We start from the raw sequence: 19,308 nt of genomic DNA, 5'->3' as shown, positions 1-19,308 counted from the left end.
CTCTTCATACATACATAAATGTGAGTTTAATACCTAACACAAAAGGCTGTGTGTATTAAGTAAGATCCATGAAATGAATTATGCACTATGCCACTCAGAATACAGATTTATTGCTAATGTTAACATCAACAGGATGAAAGGATCCATTTTCCTGATTTTGTAGGTATTACTAAGCCACAGAACTGGGTATGTCAGAAGGAGGGGCAGGGCTGAATAGGAAAGAATCCCAAGAACCAAGGAGAAGTCACCTTCACTGGGAGCTATCCCTGGTGCTGCTCTCAGACCTGGGGCCCATGGTGTGCCTGGCCCTATTAACCTATGTTCCTCAAACCAAATTCTGATATCCAGTTTTCACCTTGATTTAGTAACACACTCCTGTTCTTCTGTGTTCCTGGCCTGAATTCTTATTTGTTTCCCCTAAACGCTGACTGGATTATTTTCCCAAATGAAAACCCAATCTGACCCCAAATTATTTCCTTTGCTGGACATTTTTTGCATTGAGATTTTTTTTAACTTGAAGTTGTATCTTTTTATCTCTAACCTCATCAATTATGGTTATTAAAAAATGCTCAATGTCTTTTTCTCCAAAAATTTTCTCAGGAAAAGTTAACTATGTTTATACCAGTAATAATAATAATAATAATAATAAATAATCAGAAGACTTAAAAAGAATGAAGAGTATTGCTAAATCATTCCAGGAAAGTAGCAGCTAGGCCTTTGTGCTAGTTTGACAAAAAATGCAGCAGAAATGTAAGCACTACTTTTCCCATGCCTATTGCAGACATCACTAATCTATCATGGACTTCTTTGTGAATCCTGAATATGGCTTTCAAGTCCTAAACAAGTTCCAAAACAGCCATTATGAGCCAAAGATGGCAGGCAAAGAGAAACCTATCTATCATCCCTGAGTTAGCGTGAACATGTGAGTTTTGAAAAAGAGTTTTGTTGTTTTGTTTTAAGTCTCAGTTGGAACACTGTCAGAGCACACTAGTGGTTTGAAGAGGGCAGAAGCACCCTTACAATTCAGATACACAGAAAGCAAGTACATGGTTATTAAAGAATCAGAGCTTTCTCTTCTAAGACTGGAGGTGTTAGCCTTATGTCCTGGATAAATTCCAACTTAGGTAATTACATTCTGCTTACCTCACCCCCCTAGCAATTTTTTCAAGTGAATCCAGTATTATTCTTCACTTCCTACCCTAACCTGCTGTGTAGTGTTGCAATGAGCTGTTAAACAGCTGCCATGCTTCACTCTACAATGGTGAGTGTGCTTCACTGTATAATTTGTAACCATTCGCAGTGTGCTTTGAAATCTTTCAGGATGAAAGTGTTACCCTAAAATGCAAGATATCATCATCATTTTAAAGGCGTACAGTACAACCGCTTATTTCAGTTAAATTCAGCATAACATATTTAGAAAATACCTTATTTCGTGAAAAACCATAAAACTAGGTTAAAATACCCATGAAACATGCTACAAAGATTATATGAAAAGGTATTTAAAGAAAGCAAACTATTTATCAACTATATGAAGATTCTGCCAAAGAAAGGAGTAGTAGGAAGAACAAATGCTTAAGACATTTTTATTTGAAAATACATCTGCCTTCATCAGATGGTAAAAATTCCCAATGTCACCCAAGAAAAACAGTGAAGAGAAAAATTGAACGTTAAGTCAATGGGAAGTGGAGGAATGCCAACACTTATGGAGAAAGAGATCAAGGATAAAATACAATTTTTGACATTTTCTTATTTCTCATCAGGACAGCCAAAGAATTATACAAATTCATTATCACAAAGACACCGAATGTCTACTATAGACTGCCTGGGGACACTTGCAGACGGGAAAGTACATCTTGGCAGCACTGAAAAGGGGGTCATGGTGCCACCAGGAGAGGCTACTTTAGGTACATGGGCCTTCCACGGACTGTTATTTACTAGAGATGCTTTAGGTCAGCAGTTCTCAACCTTGGCTGGACAGTGGAAAATCTAGAGAACTTTTTTTAAAAAAATGCCAATACGTGGGACCCAAACCCAGAGATTCCAATTTAATGGATCTGGACATCAAATTTTTGTTTTTGTTTTTGTTTTTAACTGCTCCCCAGGTGATGATAATGTGCAGCCAATGTTGAAACCCACTGCTTGAGGCTATGCTGTACCAACCTGGTTATAATTGTTGTTTGGATTTTTTTTAAGGGGACATAAATCACATTATTTGAGGCCATGTGTATCATCATACATTATTAATACAGGCCACACAATTAGATACCACAGACATGTTTCACGTTTCATGGCATGATGCTTTATCCACCAGGAGGGGAAAAGGCTTTATCACCCAAGGATTGTATTTCTGAGAGATCAAAATTCTAGTGCAATCTGTTTTTGTAGGAACAGGAAAAGTTTTTGTGAGAAACTATAGTCCTGTATCTAAGAGGTTTTTGAATTTACAGTTAGCTCTGGGTATATCACCTGTGGTACAGGTTGGTCTTCAGTAAACTATACAATCTCATACTAGCTTTTACCTGCCACATCCATCTGAGCTGTACCTTCTCTGTTGAGAAAATAACCAATAATACATTACCCTACTAATGCTTCCTTGTCTACCTTCAAGCAGTAGTACTGCACCCTCAACCAACTGCACATTCAGGAGATATTAAAGAAATACCCACAAGCACAAGCAGAAACAGATTTCTGATTAGAGTCAAGCACTCAACAATTGCACATAATGACGTGAATAGTTGATTCTTGTCTAGAAAGCAAGATGCAGTTACATCGACTTTTATTGACTACAACAGCCTGTTCCATGAGTGCTAACCCTGAAAAATATCTGTAAAGTAAAATATAACAGACAGACAAAAGAAGAGTAAAACATCAACAAAACAGAGTAGGTGAAAAATAACCATAAACAGTAGGAAAGCGTGCTGGATATCCAAGTACTATAAAAGTGGTAACTAAGGACTTACATTATAAAAAGTTATTTTAGGGGCACTTGGGTGGCTCTGTTAAATGTCTGACTCTTGATTTCAGCTCCGGTCACGATCTCACAACTGTGAGATCGAGTCCCGTTGTCGAGCTCTGCACCGTCAGCTTGGTATTTTCTCTCTTTCTCTCTCTCTCTCTCTCCCCCTCCCGCACTCGCATTCTCTCTCTCTCAAAAATAAAATACTTTTATTTTAAAATAAAAGCAATAAAATAAAATAAAAACATAAACACAAAATAAAATAAATAAAATAAAAACATTAAAAAAGGTTACTTTAGTGAATTAAATTAGTTACGGGAGAAGAGATGGAAAAAAACCCAACTAAACATTATAGTGGTATATGCATTACACATGAGAGTAAATTAAGCCTTTCATTTTTTAATAATCACCAAAAGATTCAGAAATTGAGGTAGCAACACTAGAGGTCAGTTCAGATACCTGTGAATGGCAATTAAAAGGGACAAAGTAAAACAGAGTAGCAGTAGGTATGATCTTATAGAGGGGGGAGGCCAGGGAAATGTATGTGTATAGAATATACACCATGTACTGTGCAAAACAATTTATCTATATTCTCTCTCACGTTATGCTCACATCAACTCTATGATTTTATGTTGGGCAAACCAAGGATCAGAAAGGGAAACATAATTTGACCAAGCTGCATATCTAGAAAATGGCTGAACCAAGACTGAAAGCCAGGTGTGGATGGCAAGTTTTTGTTCTTTCCTCTGCACATTTCCTTTGATAATACATGTGACTCCTGTCCACCCTCCCACCCTGCTGCCCTCCTCCCCTTCACATTTGGTGTCCATCTAAGTACCCAGAGCTTCAGCTGCCCTTAGGTACATCGGCCAGCTGTCCAAACAAGACTCCAGATAAAAAGAGGGATTCACCTGACAATCCTAAGAACAGGCAGAACAGGCATATCACCAAAGCCATCACGCACAGGAAATTTTAAGTATCTTCTGATGAGAGACGCAGAGGGAAAGCTTAAGAAAATGTTCTAATCATAAGAAATACATAATTTATACAACACTTGCAAAGCGGAAGCATTAAAAATTGATAGTTGTATACAATATTGGTTCACTCAGAAATTGTGATACCAAGTCCCACAAAAGAGAGAGAATCAAAATGATTTCCAGGTTCTGAGTTGCAAATGCTGGAAACTCCTATTGCTCGCTCTTAGAACAAGTTTTATATGAGTAGCTCAGTGTTTGCTGGAAGAGCGAAAAACGTTGTAAGGGAATAGAGTTGGCCAGTGAGCATTTTAATCTCAAAGCGAGTTACAGATCAAAGAGCTGGACGTAGTCAGCGAAACATTTAGCAACAAGCTGTGACGCAGCCGATATGTTCTGGACTCTTCGAAGAAATTTCTGAACACCATCTATTCCTGATGAAATTGGTCTATTTTGTCAACGCTGGTTAATCCTACCCTGCTAATTTCGAATACAACAAAAAACCTTCATTGTACATTTCTAATAATCTCGTGAATTTTTTTGAACTGGCTTCTAAATTGTGATTCTGCTGTGATGGTGCTCCACAGCCTCTAGTAACAATCTCTCAGCTCTAGTTCCTCCAGCTGCAAAATGAAGGAATTAGACTGAAGATCACTACCTTTTGGGTTTTTTTTATTTCCCAGGTATTTTCTCAGTTCTGAGTCTATTCTTCCATAAGACAAAGTCAACTGCCTCACACTGAACATAAAACAAATTTGTCTGCCATCGAGTGTGGGTGACATTTTTCTCTGAGCTCCCTATTTCAGCTAACAGTACAATAATTTCAAAACTTAGGCATTCCTTTCAGTTCATTCTCCCCCAACCCCGTCTTCTATTTCCAATAGAATTTATCACCTAATCCTGAATATTCCACTTTCCCATTGTCTCTTGCTTATGTCTTTTCAAATCCATTCTCACAGACTGAGACGGAAGCTCCCTCTTCAATTAGAGGAAAATAATTATACACTTTAAGATTCGGTATTATGAAATGAGTTCTGGTACTATAAAATGAAATGCAGTGGTTTTGAATAGACCCTACCTCTCTCCATAGAATCACTTGGTCTGTTCAGGGTATAAGTTGATATTTTACAGAGCAGATCTGCAATGGGTTTGAATGAGATGGGTGTCCCAAACAGATAAACCAGTTCTCTACATGCAAATGAATTCTGAGCTGCAGTCAATATTCGTGAAGTTAGAGTCAGCTGATAGGAACAGGAAGCAACGGACTGGACACCGAATTTCAAATGAGAAAGACACTTCCATGGATATACAAAAATGCAACATATAGGAGAAAAGAGGTGCTAAATTGCTATTTCTTCCCTTTTTGCCCACTAATTATATATGAATTTCAGTATGCGGCCAAGTAAGTGGAGAACTGCCACCATTCTGATTTAGTGGCTGTCTAAAGAAAAGGACCAAGATCTCAGCTTAGAACACTGGGCAAGACTGAAAGACGGCCAAGTGTTTGTGCAACTAATGAGCTTACCTTTAATTAAAGAAAACTGTAACTAGGTTTCCTAAATTGAATTCTCACTATATATAGGTTTGCTATTTTTTTAAGTTTCATATTTAACAGCACTGGTACACAAAATTAGAAAAACAAAAGTGGCAATTAATTAAGAACTAGTTTCATAGAAATACTTACTAATAAAAATAAATTTGTAGGTAGCATTGAGTCAAATACAGTAGGAACAAAAACTTAAGGAAAACCAAACTTAAGGACAGTTTCTGATTTCCAATCACTCACAGAAGCACCTCTGCAGAGAGTTGCTAACAGTACAAACCTTGCTCAATGTCAGCAAGGTTTATGATTCACCTCATATTAGGCCAAAATACAAAAGACCCAGAGCATACACGACAAGAGCACCAACACATAGGACAGTACTTGCATTGAATATTCTTAGCAACATTTGTAAGAAGAATTTTGGTACTTAGTCCAACACGCTTTGGCACCCCAACATTGCTGGGTTTGTTTTAATTGTAAGTTGACATAAAGCAAACATCTGTTGCTTCTAAAATTACTGAAGTCAGGGCACCTGGGTGCCTCAGCCACTTGAGCATCTGACTTTGGCTCAGGTCATGATCTCACGGTTTGTCAGTTCGAGCCCTGCGTTGGGCTCTGTTCCAGCTTGGAGCCTGGAACCTGCTTCAGATTCTGTGTCTTCCACTCTGTCTCTCTGCCCTTCCCCCGCCTGCTATCTGTCTCTCGCTCTCAAAAATAAATAAACACTTAAAAAAATTTTAAATTACTGAAGTCATACAGGATTACAATTTGGGGCAAAGTTCCTACTCTACAGGAAATTAATTACATATAGGTTAATGAAAGCACTAAAGATATTTTGAGAAGGGATACACAAATTAAAGATGATAATAATAACAAGTAGCATTTATTTAACGTTCACTATGCTTCAAGCATTTTAACAAGTACCTTAAACACATATCTCATTTAATTTTTATAACATACCAATGAGACTGCTACTACTCCCCCTATTTTACAGATGAGGGAGAAAAATGAGGTGTGAGAAGCCAGACAACTTTCGTGATATTAAGCAAGTGGTTAATAGAAAAGGTGGTACTGAAACACAGCTGTGCCTGACATCAAGTCAGTTTTCTTAGGCACTATTCCATGCTGCATTTTCATTATACGGTACTGATCACAGGATTCCCTGTCCAATGGGACCAAAGTGACTCAGTTATTGACCTCTGAGAAAACAAAGGAAGGATAGTTTAATAAATTCCTGCTTATACAGAAATAAAGAGCTCAAAAGATCTGATGTTTTCACAAATTCTGAACTCAGGTTTTTAAGATGGTAACAAATGACAAGAAACAGATATCTTGGATTTTCCTGGCAAAACTAAATTTGAGGCTTTGTTGAGCATCTCGAAGGAAGGAGCAAATCCAACCAAAATGTCTAGAAATTCAGGTCACTATAACAAATCACACAAAGTTCCAAATGCTGACACTGGGGTAAGAGCGGACACTTCTTGCTGGTCGGCTCCCCCTAAATGACCTGCCAACATCTCAGACTCAACATATAAAACTCCAAATTCACCACCTTCGCACAAGAAAATCTATGTCTCAATCCCAATAGGACAGATATTCTCCCGGTCACTATAATTAACATTTCAAGATCATCTAAGACCATTTCTCCATCCACTAAGGTGCCACGTCAATTTGCCAAGTCGACAACCAGAATATTTATATGTATTTCCTCCTTCTCATCTGTATGCTACTTCCCTAGCTCAAGTCTTCAACAACCTCGGCTAGTATTTTTGCAAAACTTGTTTCTCTGCCTCCTCTTTCCTTTCTCATCAATATTACTAACTCCCCCATTCCATGCTCTAACAGTGGCTCCCAAATGACTATAGGCTAAAGTCCAAATTCTTCAGCCTTAATTTCCATCTCCAATCTTGCTACATGTTCGCTCAATTGCGTCAAAGGTAATTAATCTCTTCTAGGCCCAATGATCGTTCACTGCCATAAATCTGGTTGTAACTATTCTCTCTCCATAATGTGTGCTTACACTTACTCTAACCCACCCTCCTTTCCCTCATAGTAAGAAATAACATGGCATTAACGGAAGCAGCATATTGAAGCCAGATAGTTTCGGGAGCTGTACAATTGCAGGCAAGCTTAACCTTCTGAACCTCACGTTCCCCACTTGTAAAATGAGGATAATAGTACTGCGCTTGCAGGGTTTTGGTAAAGATTAGAAGTAACATACATAAAGTGCATGCCCAGAAAAGGCACTTGATAGGTGATCGCCATTATTATTATACCCAAAACTTAGTCACTGTCTTTAAGGCCCAGATTAAATGCCATAAAAAGCATCTATGTTGTCCTTTCTGTCTTAAACCTAAAAATACCTGATTACACCTATCACTTTTACAAAGCTCTTGTGGTTAAGAATCCTGTCTTATATATCCTTATATCCTAGAATATCTTCTATTTATCATACAAATATAGCAAGCTTTTAATAAATGTTGGGTGAAAAAGACATGAATAAACCTCAAAGAATTAAATTTATTTTCTTGCATCCAATTACTTCGAAACATATTTTTTAAAGAATTTCCTATAAAGTCTTTTATCTGGAATTTCTGTGGGAATAAGACATTCTGTCTCAGAGATCATTCTGGCAGTTTACTGCTGAATGGTACATTCCAAATAGTTTATTTTTTTAATGGAAAACTTTCTAAAACACTCCCCAGCAGTCTTCAAAAGAACACTGAACAACGAAAATGACTTCTGTACCGATCACCCCACCACACTCCAGCACCACAAGGAATGCGTACGTATCACAGGTGCCCGGCAGATGTGGAAACGGCCCGTGTGCCTTTCTCTTGCATGCACTGCTGAATTATGCCCTCTCATGCACTGCGGTTCTGTGGATTGATAGGATATAAGACAGTCCTCACCCTTATTTGAACTGGTAAGCTTCAGATCCTCATGTATTCTATAAAACTGTTAGGGTTTTCAAAATTTTGTTTCCCCTTACTTTTGAGGCTGGAATCATACTGAATGGGTGAGGTCATCAAAAAGCCTGTCAACCGATAACCGAAATGGTGATGATGGGAGTACAAATAAAATCATGAGCATGTGACTAACATTTACGAGGTTGATGGCACGGGGCTCAGTCAGCACACTGTAATAATGATCTCAACTGGCATAGTAAGTCGAAGACGTAGGTACTATTTCGATTACCATTTTACAGATGGAAAAACTGAAGTTCTGGGAGGTTAAGTGATTTGCTCTGGGCTGAGCAGTAGTGCGTGGTATCAGATAAACTAGAGTCACTGCACACCACCCTGCTGACTCCCACTTTTTATTCAGTGTTACCCCCAATGGGATGATTTGAATAAGTGTTTTTGAGGAAGAGAACCAAAACTTGACCCTTTAAACATCAAAGCAATTTATTTGAAATCTTTCTAACATGAATTGTATATAACCCTCATGTAATGAATGGAGTATATAACATAAATTGTTCTTGCCTGGATGGATCTACACTGATGATCACTCATTATGCTACAGGAAGTTCAGGGATGGCCTCTGAGCCCATTGAGGGGAAGAGATCCTAAGTGGACCTTTTGCTGAACTCCCCTCAACTATGGTTTGGGTTTGTTGCATGGCATTCATCCCCATTTTTTAGCAGCCCTGTTCCACGACTCCTTTTGGAGGGATGATGCAGCCTCTAGCTGAGCAAGTTCTCTGATGTTTAGTCATTTCTCCACCCCTTGATCTGTGGCCTTTGCTTCTTACCTCCCAGATTTCTTCGGACAGGACAAAGAGGAAATTAAAAAAAAAAAAATGTACATCAACTCTTTGATGTACAATGAAGCCAAACATTGTCTATACTTGAGAACGGGGTTAAATCATCTTATGAAAGGATAGCTTCTGCTGCTGCTGCCGCTGAATTTGGAGGACTTCTTTTGGGTGGGGTTATTGTTATTGCATAAACTAGACAGCAGAAATCTAATGGCAGTAATTAGGCATTAACATGAATAATAATCTCATTAAAAATACATTTTGAGTAAGCAAGAGTTTGTTCTTTGTAACTTCAGGCCAACAAAGGAATTGTATATACATGCTGAAACCAAATTCTTTTCTTCACAAGAATAGTAAGAGGAAGATGGTTAGAATATAACACAGCATGAAAGATTTGCATTAGATATAAAGGAGATTTCGTGAAAGTGAGTGGTGTTAAACATTGGAATGATTTATCAAAAGTTTTTTTTTTAGTACAGTGATTCTATAAAAATTTTTTTAAATGACATTCAAACGAAACACATTTTTGCATTCATTTTGAAGAGCCAAAATAATTGTTAGCAAATATGGATATGTTTAAATTTGTAAAAGCAAAACTTTTCTTCTTCTACTTCAAGCCTACGTTAATATTCAAGAAGACAGACCCATTTCATTACCTAACGGAGCAAAGGCGGTAGTTTTAGCAATATGTTGAACTAATACTTCATCAAAAATATCTGAGAAACATGACCTCATACGGTGCGAAGATTAAGGTGTTTTCTGGCAACTCCTGCCCCCCAAAAGCAGGACTCTTGACTGCAGAAAACAAAGTTTTCTATGGGGAGCCACGAGGGCTGCCTTCTGTCCTATCAATCCACAAATTCTCAAATTACAGATCTGCTGTTGTTTTGTGACACATCTGCTTTGCAATGTAAAATAGTGTTTTCTTTAATAAGAATTCTTCAAAAAGCCCTTAGGCTCCTCGCCTTTGTTTGCACAGCCTGAGAGTTTTCATTTAAAGTTTTCACACTGTTTTTAAAATTCTCCATTTTTGTTTCTAAAATAGTTACGTGAAGTCCACAGACCTCTGTTTTGGCTTCACATTTTAGCTACATGGAAACGGTGGAGAGAAACATGGAGAGAAATGCTTAAGGTTTCAATAACTGAGATTACTCCAAATGACCAACGTTGTTTTTCTCTTTCCTTTGCTGTCAAAAATGTAGGAGGAGGAAAGCTATTTATATAACCCCTGTCCCCAGAATGCAAATGCTACTATGAAATGAGTAAATTCACAGGTAAAATCTACTATTGTTTATTCTGGCAACTCTGGCAATCCAATACAGTGGAAAATTAGAATAGGTAATAAAATGATTACAGAAGCATATGAAATTCTTCTCTACGGATCATAACAAGATTGATACGATATTCTCTATGGTCCCTAAATGGGACCTGAACCCCAAATACAGCTCCTATTTTTCAATGTAAAGTATACAGCCTTCAATTTGCTTCCAAGTCCAACCTTCAACTCCTAAAGAAATACCATCCACTCATCTCTTCATTAAATTTGGATGATTTTTTTGTGTGTGTGGTCTCCGCTGGAAACACATAAACTTGGTCTTTTAGAACAATTATGGGCAAGTATAATAAAAAAAAATGTAAACTTTTTCACAATATAATGGGACTCAGAAGGTAAGCAAGTAATAAATACATACAAGTATCAGGACTTGACAGTCTCGAGCATTTATCTCGCTTCACCTTTACTCCACCCTTATGTTACTTGAAGCAGATGATAGCCACTTTGATATTCCCAACTCATGGTCCCTGAGGGAATTCCTTGAGCAGGCCTGATCTTTTTCAAGAATAGGAAATGCCGCTTTGTAATTCACCGTATTTCTACAATACACTCTTCTGCGATTCAATTTGTTGAGAGTGGGGATGATCTCCTTCTATGAAAATCATGAACAGTCCCTCAGTACCAAATCTTACAGGGGGCAGCTGGAAGAAGTGTGATGATAGGCTGATGCAGTCAACTCCATCCTAAACATCTAATGTGATGCAGCAGGCACTGCCCTATGTAACACGAGTGTCACGCTATACAATTACTTGTAAGGGAAGAGAGTTTGGATAAATGAGACGTAAATACGAATAGAAAAAAAAAAAAAAAAGGATTCAGATACACGAAACAACGGTCTAAGCCCACAGCTGTATCTCTGACGTATTCTTTCTATTCTGCTTCTTTAGGCCCATCTTCAATTTTACCATCAGAATTCTCTTTTAAATTTCTCATTCCTCTTCAGTATCCTCCTTTTTAAAACTTCTACCTTTTAAAAGTCGGCTTTCTAAAGTCTTGAGTCCTTTCTTTTATAACATTACCATGACATGGTCCCTTTTATTCGATATTTCTGTCAATTCACTTGTATAAATCATTTGTTCTTCAGTGGTCAGGGTCAAGTATCAGGGACCAGAACCTCGTTTCGGGGGACATGCAATATAGAGATAATGAATTAAAGAAAAAGAATTTGGGTTCTAAAATGGATTAAAAATGATTGATTTCTTGTTCTACCTTTACTATCTGTATGACTGTAGGCATAAAGTTATTTACATTCTCTACGGCTAAGTTACTTCAAACTATAAATGGAAAATAGCTTTTAGAATTTTTGGAAGAATAAAATGCTAAAATACGCATAATAGGCTTAGCCACAATGCAGGGCTAGAATAAGAATCACTAAGGTTAACTGTTATGGTTAGCTCTACCTTCTAAAGATGACATTGCCAGAAAGCAAGTTACCAATTCTTCAGATGTTCTGATTTCATTAGACCAAGACTGACACAAAGGCCTGGCTATGTAAATCTCCTAGTTGTATGAGGCCTTGCCTGTATGGCAGCTACCTGATTTAGAGAAGGAAAATACTGGCTTCTTCTAGCCAATGTCCAGCTCGGTTGGCTGCAGGATTGCTTCTTTTATTCTTTGCATCGCACATCCATGGAGTTCTACGTGAGATTTGCTTTCTTGATATATACAGTGAAATTTCCTTAGTTTTCAATCTAATCTATATCCTCTAACACAGAATTGGCTTCCCAGTCATGAGTCTCATGTCATCAAGTCTTGAGATCCTATTTATCTTCTGGCATGGGACAGGATGAATATTTCTACTCCCTCAAAATTCCTATGTTTAAATCCTACCCTGGTCCACAACATGATGGTATTAGGAGGCGAAGCCTTTGGGCATCACAAGGGTGACTCCTTCACTGATGGGATGAGTGCTTTTACAAAAGAGACTCCAGAGAGCTCCCTAGTTCCTTCTTCCATCATGTGAGAACACTGCACAAACACAGAAAACAGATCTTCAACAGACACCAAATCTACCAGGGCCTTAATCTTGGACTTGCCAGGCTCCAGAACTATGCGAAATAAATCCCTGTTTTTCATTAGCTACCCAGTCTATGGTATTCTGGTACAGCAGCCCATACAGGCTAAAGCATGGTATTAATATTGCAAAATTTGTTTTGTTGCCCACTGATCATCTGACAAGCCTGGATGTCTTCAATACCAAAGGGGGAGTGTATACACTCCCACCCTGACAGCAAAGGGAGATCTTGTCCATAAAAAGCCTCCATCAGGAAGATCTAAAAAAGATAGCTCACTGAAATATTCTCTGGTGACCTAAGCTTACAGATGTTAAAACTGCATATGAAGGTTCAGATGTTTACTATCTTCCTTGAGGTGAATACGGCTCGTGTACATCCTAGAGTAAGGCATGATGCTTAACTTCATTTGCTGTTATTTATCATTTCTGCCAAAAGTGGGTTACGCATTTCCCTACATTCTTAAACAGAATTTACTGGCTACCATTTAATCTCTTTTAATAAATCACAGTCCTCCTTTTGATGTACAAGCCGTACAATCATGGAGAAATGTCTGCAGGGTTCTTCAATGTGCAGAGTTGCCTGCCCTGCCATAGAATGGCTTCAGGCTGCTACGCTTTTTCACTTCTCATATATTTTTTTAAATAGTTTATCTCTCTCCTCCCTTGTTGTCGAGCTGTCAGTCAGCTGTCACTTTTTACTGCTGTCAGTGAGCCTGCCTTTATCGCACCCCCAATTTGATGCTGCTAATCTGCTGTCAGCTGAGAAATCAGATAATCAAGACCTCTGAAATTGCATTCACAATAAGTGGTGGGCCAAGCATGGGATGGAGATTGTGAGATATGAGTTCCAGTTCTTGCTCTGTCCCTATCTGGCTGTGTGGCTACCAGGAGACACTTAACTTCTCTGAACCTTGGTGCTTCCATCCATAAGGAGCAGGATCCGTGTGTGTGTGCGCGCGCGTGTGTGTGTGTGTGTGTGTGTGTGTGTGTGTGTGTGTGAGAGAGAGAGAGAGAGAGAGAGAGAGAGACAGACAGAGAGAGACAAAGCAGAAAGGAGAGAGATCTCAACCAGACTTGGAGCCTAACTTTCTCTGGCTGTCAGAAAGAACATAGGAAACTTGTTTGTGAGTTAACAGAAGGCAGGATAAGGGTACCACTGACCTTTTAACTGTCAAATTCAAGGATATGTTTTAGTCATCACTTTATTTAACCTTAGTCCTCTGAATTCAGTACTGACCATCTCCTTAAAGTCTTCTTCCCTTTGCTCCAGAGGATAATTCTTTCAATGTTGACCTTCTGACTCTTTTTTCTCCTCTCTTCAATCCTGGGCTGTTCTTCCACCAGCCCCTTAAGTGTTAAGAGTGCCAAGAGCCAGTCTGAAGTTCAAAGCCAGGGTAATGATGAGAAACCAGCAAGAAGCCTGAGAAGTAGCAACCTGTGTGTCCTAGCAGTCAAATGAAGAATGTGTCATAGTGTATCAAACACTGCTGCTATGTCAAGTAAGATGAGCACTGAGAATTCACCACAGGATTTAGAGAGGCATGGAAGTCATTGGTAACCTTGACAAAAGCAATTTCAGTGGAGTAGCTATAAGAGAGAACAGTAGGAATAAAATTAGAAGCAAGTATAAACAACTCTTTCAGGAGGTTTCACTACTAACAGAAAGAAAGAAAACAGGCAGTTTCTGAAGGGAGAAGTGGAATCAAGAAAGGATTTTTTTTTTTAAGATGTAAAACTAATAACACTTCTCTTATGCTAACAGTAATGATCCAGAAGACAGGAGAACTGATGATGCAGAACAAAGGACACATTGCTAGGATAGTAGTCTTATGTATGTATGCAAGAAGGATAAGCTCTGGCAAAAGTGGGGGCAAAACCCTTACACAGAAGCAACGTCAGTTCGTCCTTATTAACAGGTGTGAATTGAGGCACCTGGGTGGCTCAGTTGGCTAAGCGTCCAACGTCAGCTTTGGTCATGATCTCACAGTTTGTGAGTTCAAGCCCCACACCGGGCTCTGTGCTGACGGCTCGGAGCCTGGAGTCTGCTTCGGATTCTGTGTCTCCCTCTTATTCTGCCCCTCCCTTACTCATGCACTGGCTCTCGCTCTCTCTCTCTCTCTCTCTCAAAAATAAATGACCATTAAAAAAACTAAAACAAACACACACACACACACACAACAGGTGCGAAGAAGGAGAATATGCACCCAGGAACACATGGATGGGCAGACGCGGTGGTGGCAGCATATATAAATTCTCTGACGATTGTTTCTATTTTCTCAGTCATGATCTGAGAATGAGGATAGGATATTTGGAATCAGCAGTTTACAAAGAAAGAAAAATGCATGATTAGTTATCTATAGGATGAGAAATGTGGTCTGTTTGCCAGGCAGCTCTCAGGGACCATATGAACTGAGAGTAGACTAATAAGTATGTTCTTGGATGTTCTTCTAATCAAATTAAGGGAGAAGTACAAACAAATTGAGAGTATCTGCAATACAGCAGGTATGATGACCAAATATGGAGGTTAAGCTCAAGGAAGAAGGAGGAAAATTGGCACAAGAAGAGCATCTCAAAGTAAGGAACTGGCCCCATCAATGGATGGTAGGGTCTTATGAGGCCCAAAGACTGAGTCAGGATGATAAAGAGAATAATAAATGAATCTCTCTATTTATATTAGACTGCTCCTTTGGCAGAATTTTTCTCTGTTTTCATATGCTAATTAAGAGAGGGCAGAGAGGAAGTCAGTCCTTTATATTCAGGTGGCAATAAATGTGCTATGTTACATAACAATGGGAGTGGGTTAATTAATAAGATGAATTAGTCTTTACTAGGGGGGCTATTACATACCAGGCACTATGCTAGGCATTTCACGTATGCATTATTTCCTTTAGTCACTACACAATGCCTATGAGGTGATGACGTAAATGTAATAATCATAATCATTAAAGAACCTAGGCTCAGGGTCATTATACTTGCACAGGTTGCAGAGCTAGCAAGGGGCAGTCAAGACCCAAACACAATGTATGTATGTATGTCTACAGTGTTTAAGAGCTTTCCCATCCCCAGATGCTTAACACATATAACGATAGTTTCAAGAGATATTCTTTCTTGCTACTATTTTTCTGGTCTTTGAGAACGAGGCAGTGAGGGGCGAGCAGGGCAATAGGTAAGAGCTGATGCCACAAAGCCAATCCTTCTGAAGTCCTATGTGACTGATGTGCTCTGAACTATAACTGTTATCAACTTTATAAATCCTCATATTTTTTGCTGAAATATGGCTCTTCCCTTTCTCTGATGAATATCCATTAGAGTATACACTATCATAGCACATTGTATTAATAATTTAATTGTATCTTCCACTTTGTTTTTACTTAAATTTATTTTTGCCATGACCAAAAAATATTTGTATAGGGACAGAGATAAGAGCATTCAAAAGTTTTTTCTTCTTCCATCATCTTGGTTATGTTGCCTTTGGAATTACTAAATATTTTTCAACATCTCAACAAAATAATACTCTTTTAAGACTGCAGGCATTAGAATGATTGTCATTCATGCAAATAATCACTTACTTACACTATATGAGTTTGGGGTGGATAAAGCAAATTACCATTTGAAAATAATTCAAATAACACTCTGGGCTAAGACCTTGCTTATGAATGTTATCTTGGCCACAATATTTCTTAACCTTCTTCCATTTAGCTAGATTTATTTATGGTAATATAGTCCAAATTAATAAACTATTCAATTGCCACAGGTGTATTAAGTATATGATGTTGTAGGAATATATCAGATGCAAATGAATTTTAAAATACATTATTTATTTGGAATTCTATAGTGGTAATAATTAAGATGTAGTATAATTATGTACTTAAAGATGTACATTTTGAGTATATATTATATGGAAAACTTAAAAATGTATCAAAAAATAAGGTTCATATTTTAAAAATGTGGACTAAAACATAAACTGTGTTTTAGCTCATCATAGATCTTAAAGTGTAACAATTATATTTTCCAAAAGTTGAAATTCTCTCATCCCACATATTATATATATAAATATACAAATACAACAACTATATCTGCATATACATATTTATATATACACATGTGTAACTGAAAATCGAATTTGATCTTAGTGTCACTTAGCCTGATAGTTGTCAAAACTGCACATAAATGATTAAGTGTTTTTGACATATGACCTTTGCTGATAGGAAGTATGACCAGTAAACATAAAACTGGATCAAAAGTCATAGGGTCTAAACTTTAATCCAGTGTGTGACAATAATCAGCAGTGTGAGTGCAAGCCAGTCTCCTGCTTCCCTGGGCCTCTGTTTTCTGAACTCCATAAAGTAAAAATTGGGCAAGGTTGTAGAACTTAAATTTTATGACTCACTAACTTGACTTGGTATTAGACAGATTCTTCTTCAATGAAATATTAACTAGTAAAATCCTCAAATAAATCAGCATTCAGAGTGCTGATGAGGACTACTGATCCCACAGCAAAATCTAAATCTAGAATACAGAAAATAATGCTGACCTCCTGCATAATGTGCAGACATTAAATTGTTTCCTGATTTCATTTCAGGGATGGGGAACAAACAGCTGTCCCTGAACTCTTTTTAAGGACATCGTCAGTTACAAACAGCAGCATCCCCAGCTAGGATGAGTCCCACTGAAATAAACTTTCTGTTCACACGGGAGAAATATTCCTAGTGGTAATAAAAACCGTTTTGCTAGGTTTAATCAGAAGTGAAAAGGAATTTGAGAATGTTCCCTTTGAGCCACATCATCCACTGCTAATTCAGGGTGGGCCTAGCAACAGGGGTAATAAAAAATGTCCTTAGTAACAGAGAAAGAGAAATGGCAATTAAGTGTATTTGCAACCTAATATATAAGACCTAACTCTTTATTAAGATAATATAAATAATAAAAAAAATGGAAAAAGGAAAAAAATAGAAGGAAATAGCATGGGAAATGAAAGTAACCCAAGCAGTGCAATTTAACACTGATTTACTTAGAACAGTTTGCTATATACATATACGCCCATGGGCATAAGCTGAATGCAAAGGCTGAGAAACATGCTTAACAATGAATGACTTCTGCAACAAAACAACAAATAAAGAAACAAAACAGTAAGTGTTAAAAAGCCAAAGCAGCTTGCTTTGGGACACCAATAAATAACAGAAAAGAAAGGACGAACTCAATATCAGAACTAACCATTCAGTGACAGGTTGGACACATGATTATTTAAAATGTTTGTAAATCACAGCATGGTGAAATAGAATTCGATTCTCCAATTAACCATGCTTACGCTGAAAAGTTAAAATTGGCAAGAACACCACCAATTTCTATACATTTGGTGAATAAAGTATGATACAATATTGAAAACAGAGTCAAACATACTGACCTGCTCACATCAGGAAACCTGATGGGAAAGTAAATAACTTGGCACTTGGGTCTGATGATGCTTTCCAGATCCTTGGGTCTGTGATCAGGAATCAGCTTCATAAATTTTCCAATAGAGGTGAGAAATGACTCCATGTTAAAAACCGAGTTGAATACCACCACATCAGCCACCAGGCTGTAAAGGGAAAGGATAAATGCAAATGATGAACCCACACTCACTCACAGCTATTTTTCATAAGCCTAAGTCCTCTGTGTTAATCAGAGTTTATACTGTCCTTGGGCTTGCAAAGAACTCAGCACTTCCCACAGTATTTACTAAAATGCCTCTAATAGAGAATTAGTTTCATTAGCATTGTATCGTGGTAAGTTTGATTTCTGGCATCAGGAAAGAAAGGCAGGAGAGGAATCAAATAATTTATTGGGATCTTATGAGGCTCCAAACAAAGTTTATTTTTCTGCAATGCCAGGACTTTCTATAACATCAACAGTCAGTACAGCAGGACCTTTTCCTTTGTGGCCCAAATACCCACGTTGGGTTTCTATGTCAGTGATATACATCGTTTTACACCATACTACACTGAAGAGAACATCTGCCAATCCCTTTCACTACCTTCAAGGAGATGAGTTCAGATAAAGCTACTTCCCACAAGAGCATACCTTCAAACACGTGGTTAAAGTCTATTTTGTGTTTAGTCCTTGCTTCAAGAAACCATTAGGTTTTTTAAAGCTCTGGAACTGTACAGGAAGAATTATATGGGATATCTCTACAAACAACTTATTTCACTATTATATTTTATTTGGGGTGGCCAAAGAAGAAGGACCACAACCATGGACCTTCATAAGTAAATGAAATAAATATAATTTTAGCTATTACTTTTGATGGATATATTGCGTTCCTCCCTTTAATATTTTTTAAATAAAAATAATCTAAAATACATTATTATAAGGAAATGTGAAAACAAATTTTAGGTGTCATAACTATGTCAGTAGTGTTCAAAACAGCCCATAACATTTTATTGAAAACCAATGAACACGAATGATAACCATGGGCAAGCTGGATAAAACCTGAATATGGAGTATGTTCCCTTTATGAGTCAAAAAACTGATTTAATAAATAATTGTTTTGATTTAAGCAAAGATTTTTGCCTTAGGCAATGATTTAGGGTCTCGGTGTCATGGGATCTCAGCAAAATGCATACAAACGTTTTAGTGAGAAGCTATATAAGTTCAAACAACAGTTAATTTTATTTCACCCTAAAAATGACAGATCAAGAAAACTAAAAAGTCCACAAGACGGCCAAACACAAATGAATAAGCAGAGCTTAT

General features: G+C 37.7%; 1 protein-coding gene across 1 annotated transcript in view; it reads right to left on the bottom strand.

The window, feature by feature from the left end:
- The window catches only part of GTDC1 (glycosyltransferase like domain containing 1), a 292,594-nt gene that overhangs the window by 178,285 nt on the left and 95,001 nt on the right, over positions 1–19,308 (bottom strand). The window contains exon 5 of the mRNA XM_047082236.1: positions 17,984–18,157. Coding sequence (XP_046938192.1) covers positions 17,984–18,157 — 174 coding nt within the window. The remainder of the gene's footprint in view (positions 1–17,983; positions 18,158–19,308) is intronic.

Source organism: Lynx rufus, unplaced genomic scaffold (assembly GCF_022079265.1).
Source record: "Lynx rufus isolate CCGP_SWC_20201006 ecotype Redwood Valley unplaced genomic scaffold, mLynRuf1.p SCAF_2, whole genome shotgun sequence".
In the NCBI taxonomy this organism is placed as follows: Eukaryota; Metazoa; Chordata; class Mammalia; order Carnivora; family Felidae; genus Lynx; species Lynx rufus.
Note: the sequence above shows the minus strand (reverse complement) of the source record. Positions and strands in the feature narration are given on the sequence as shown.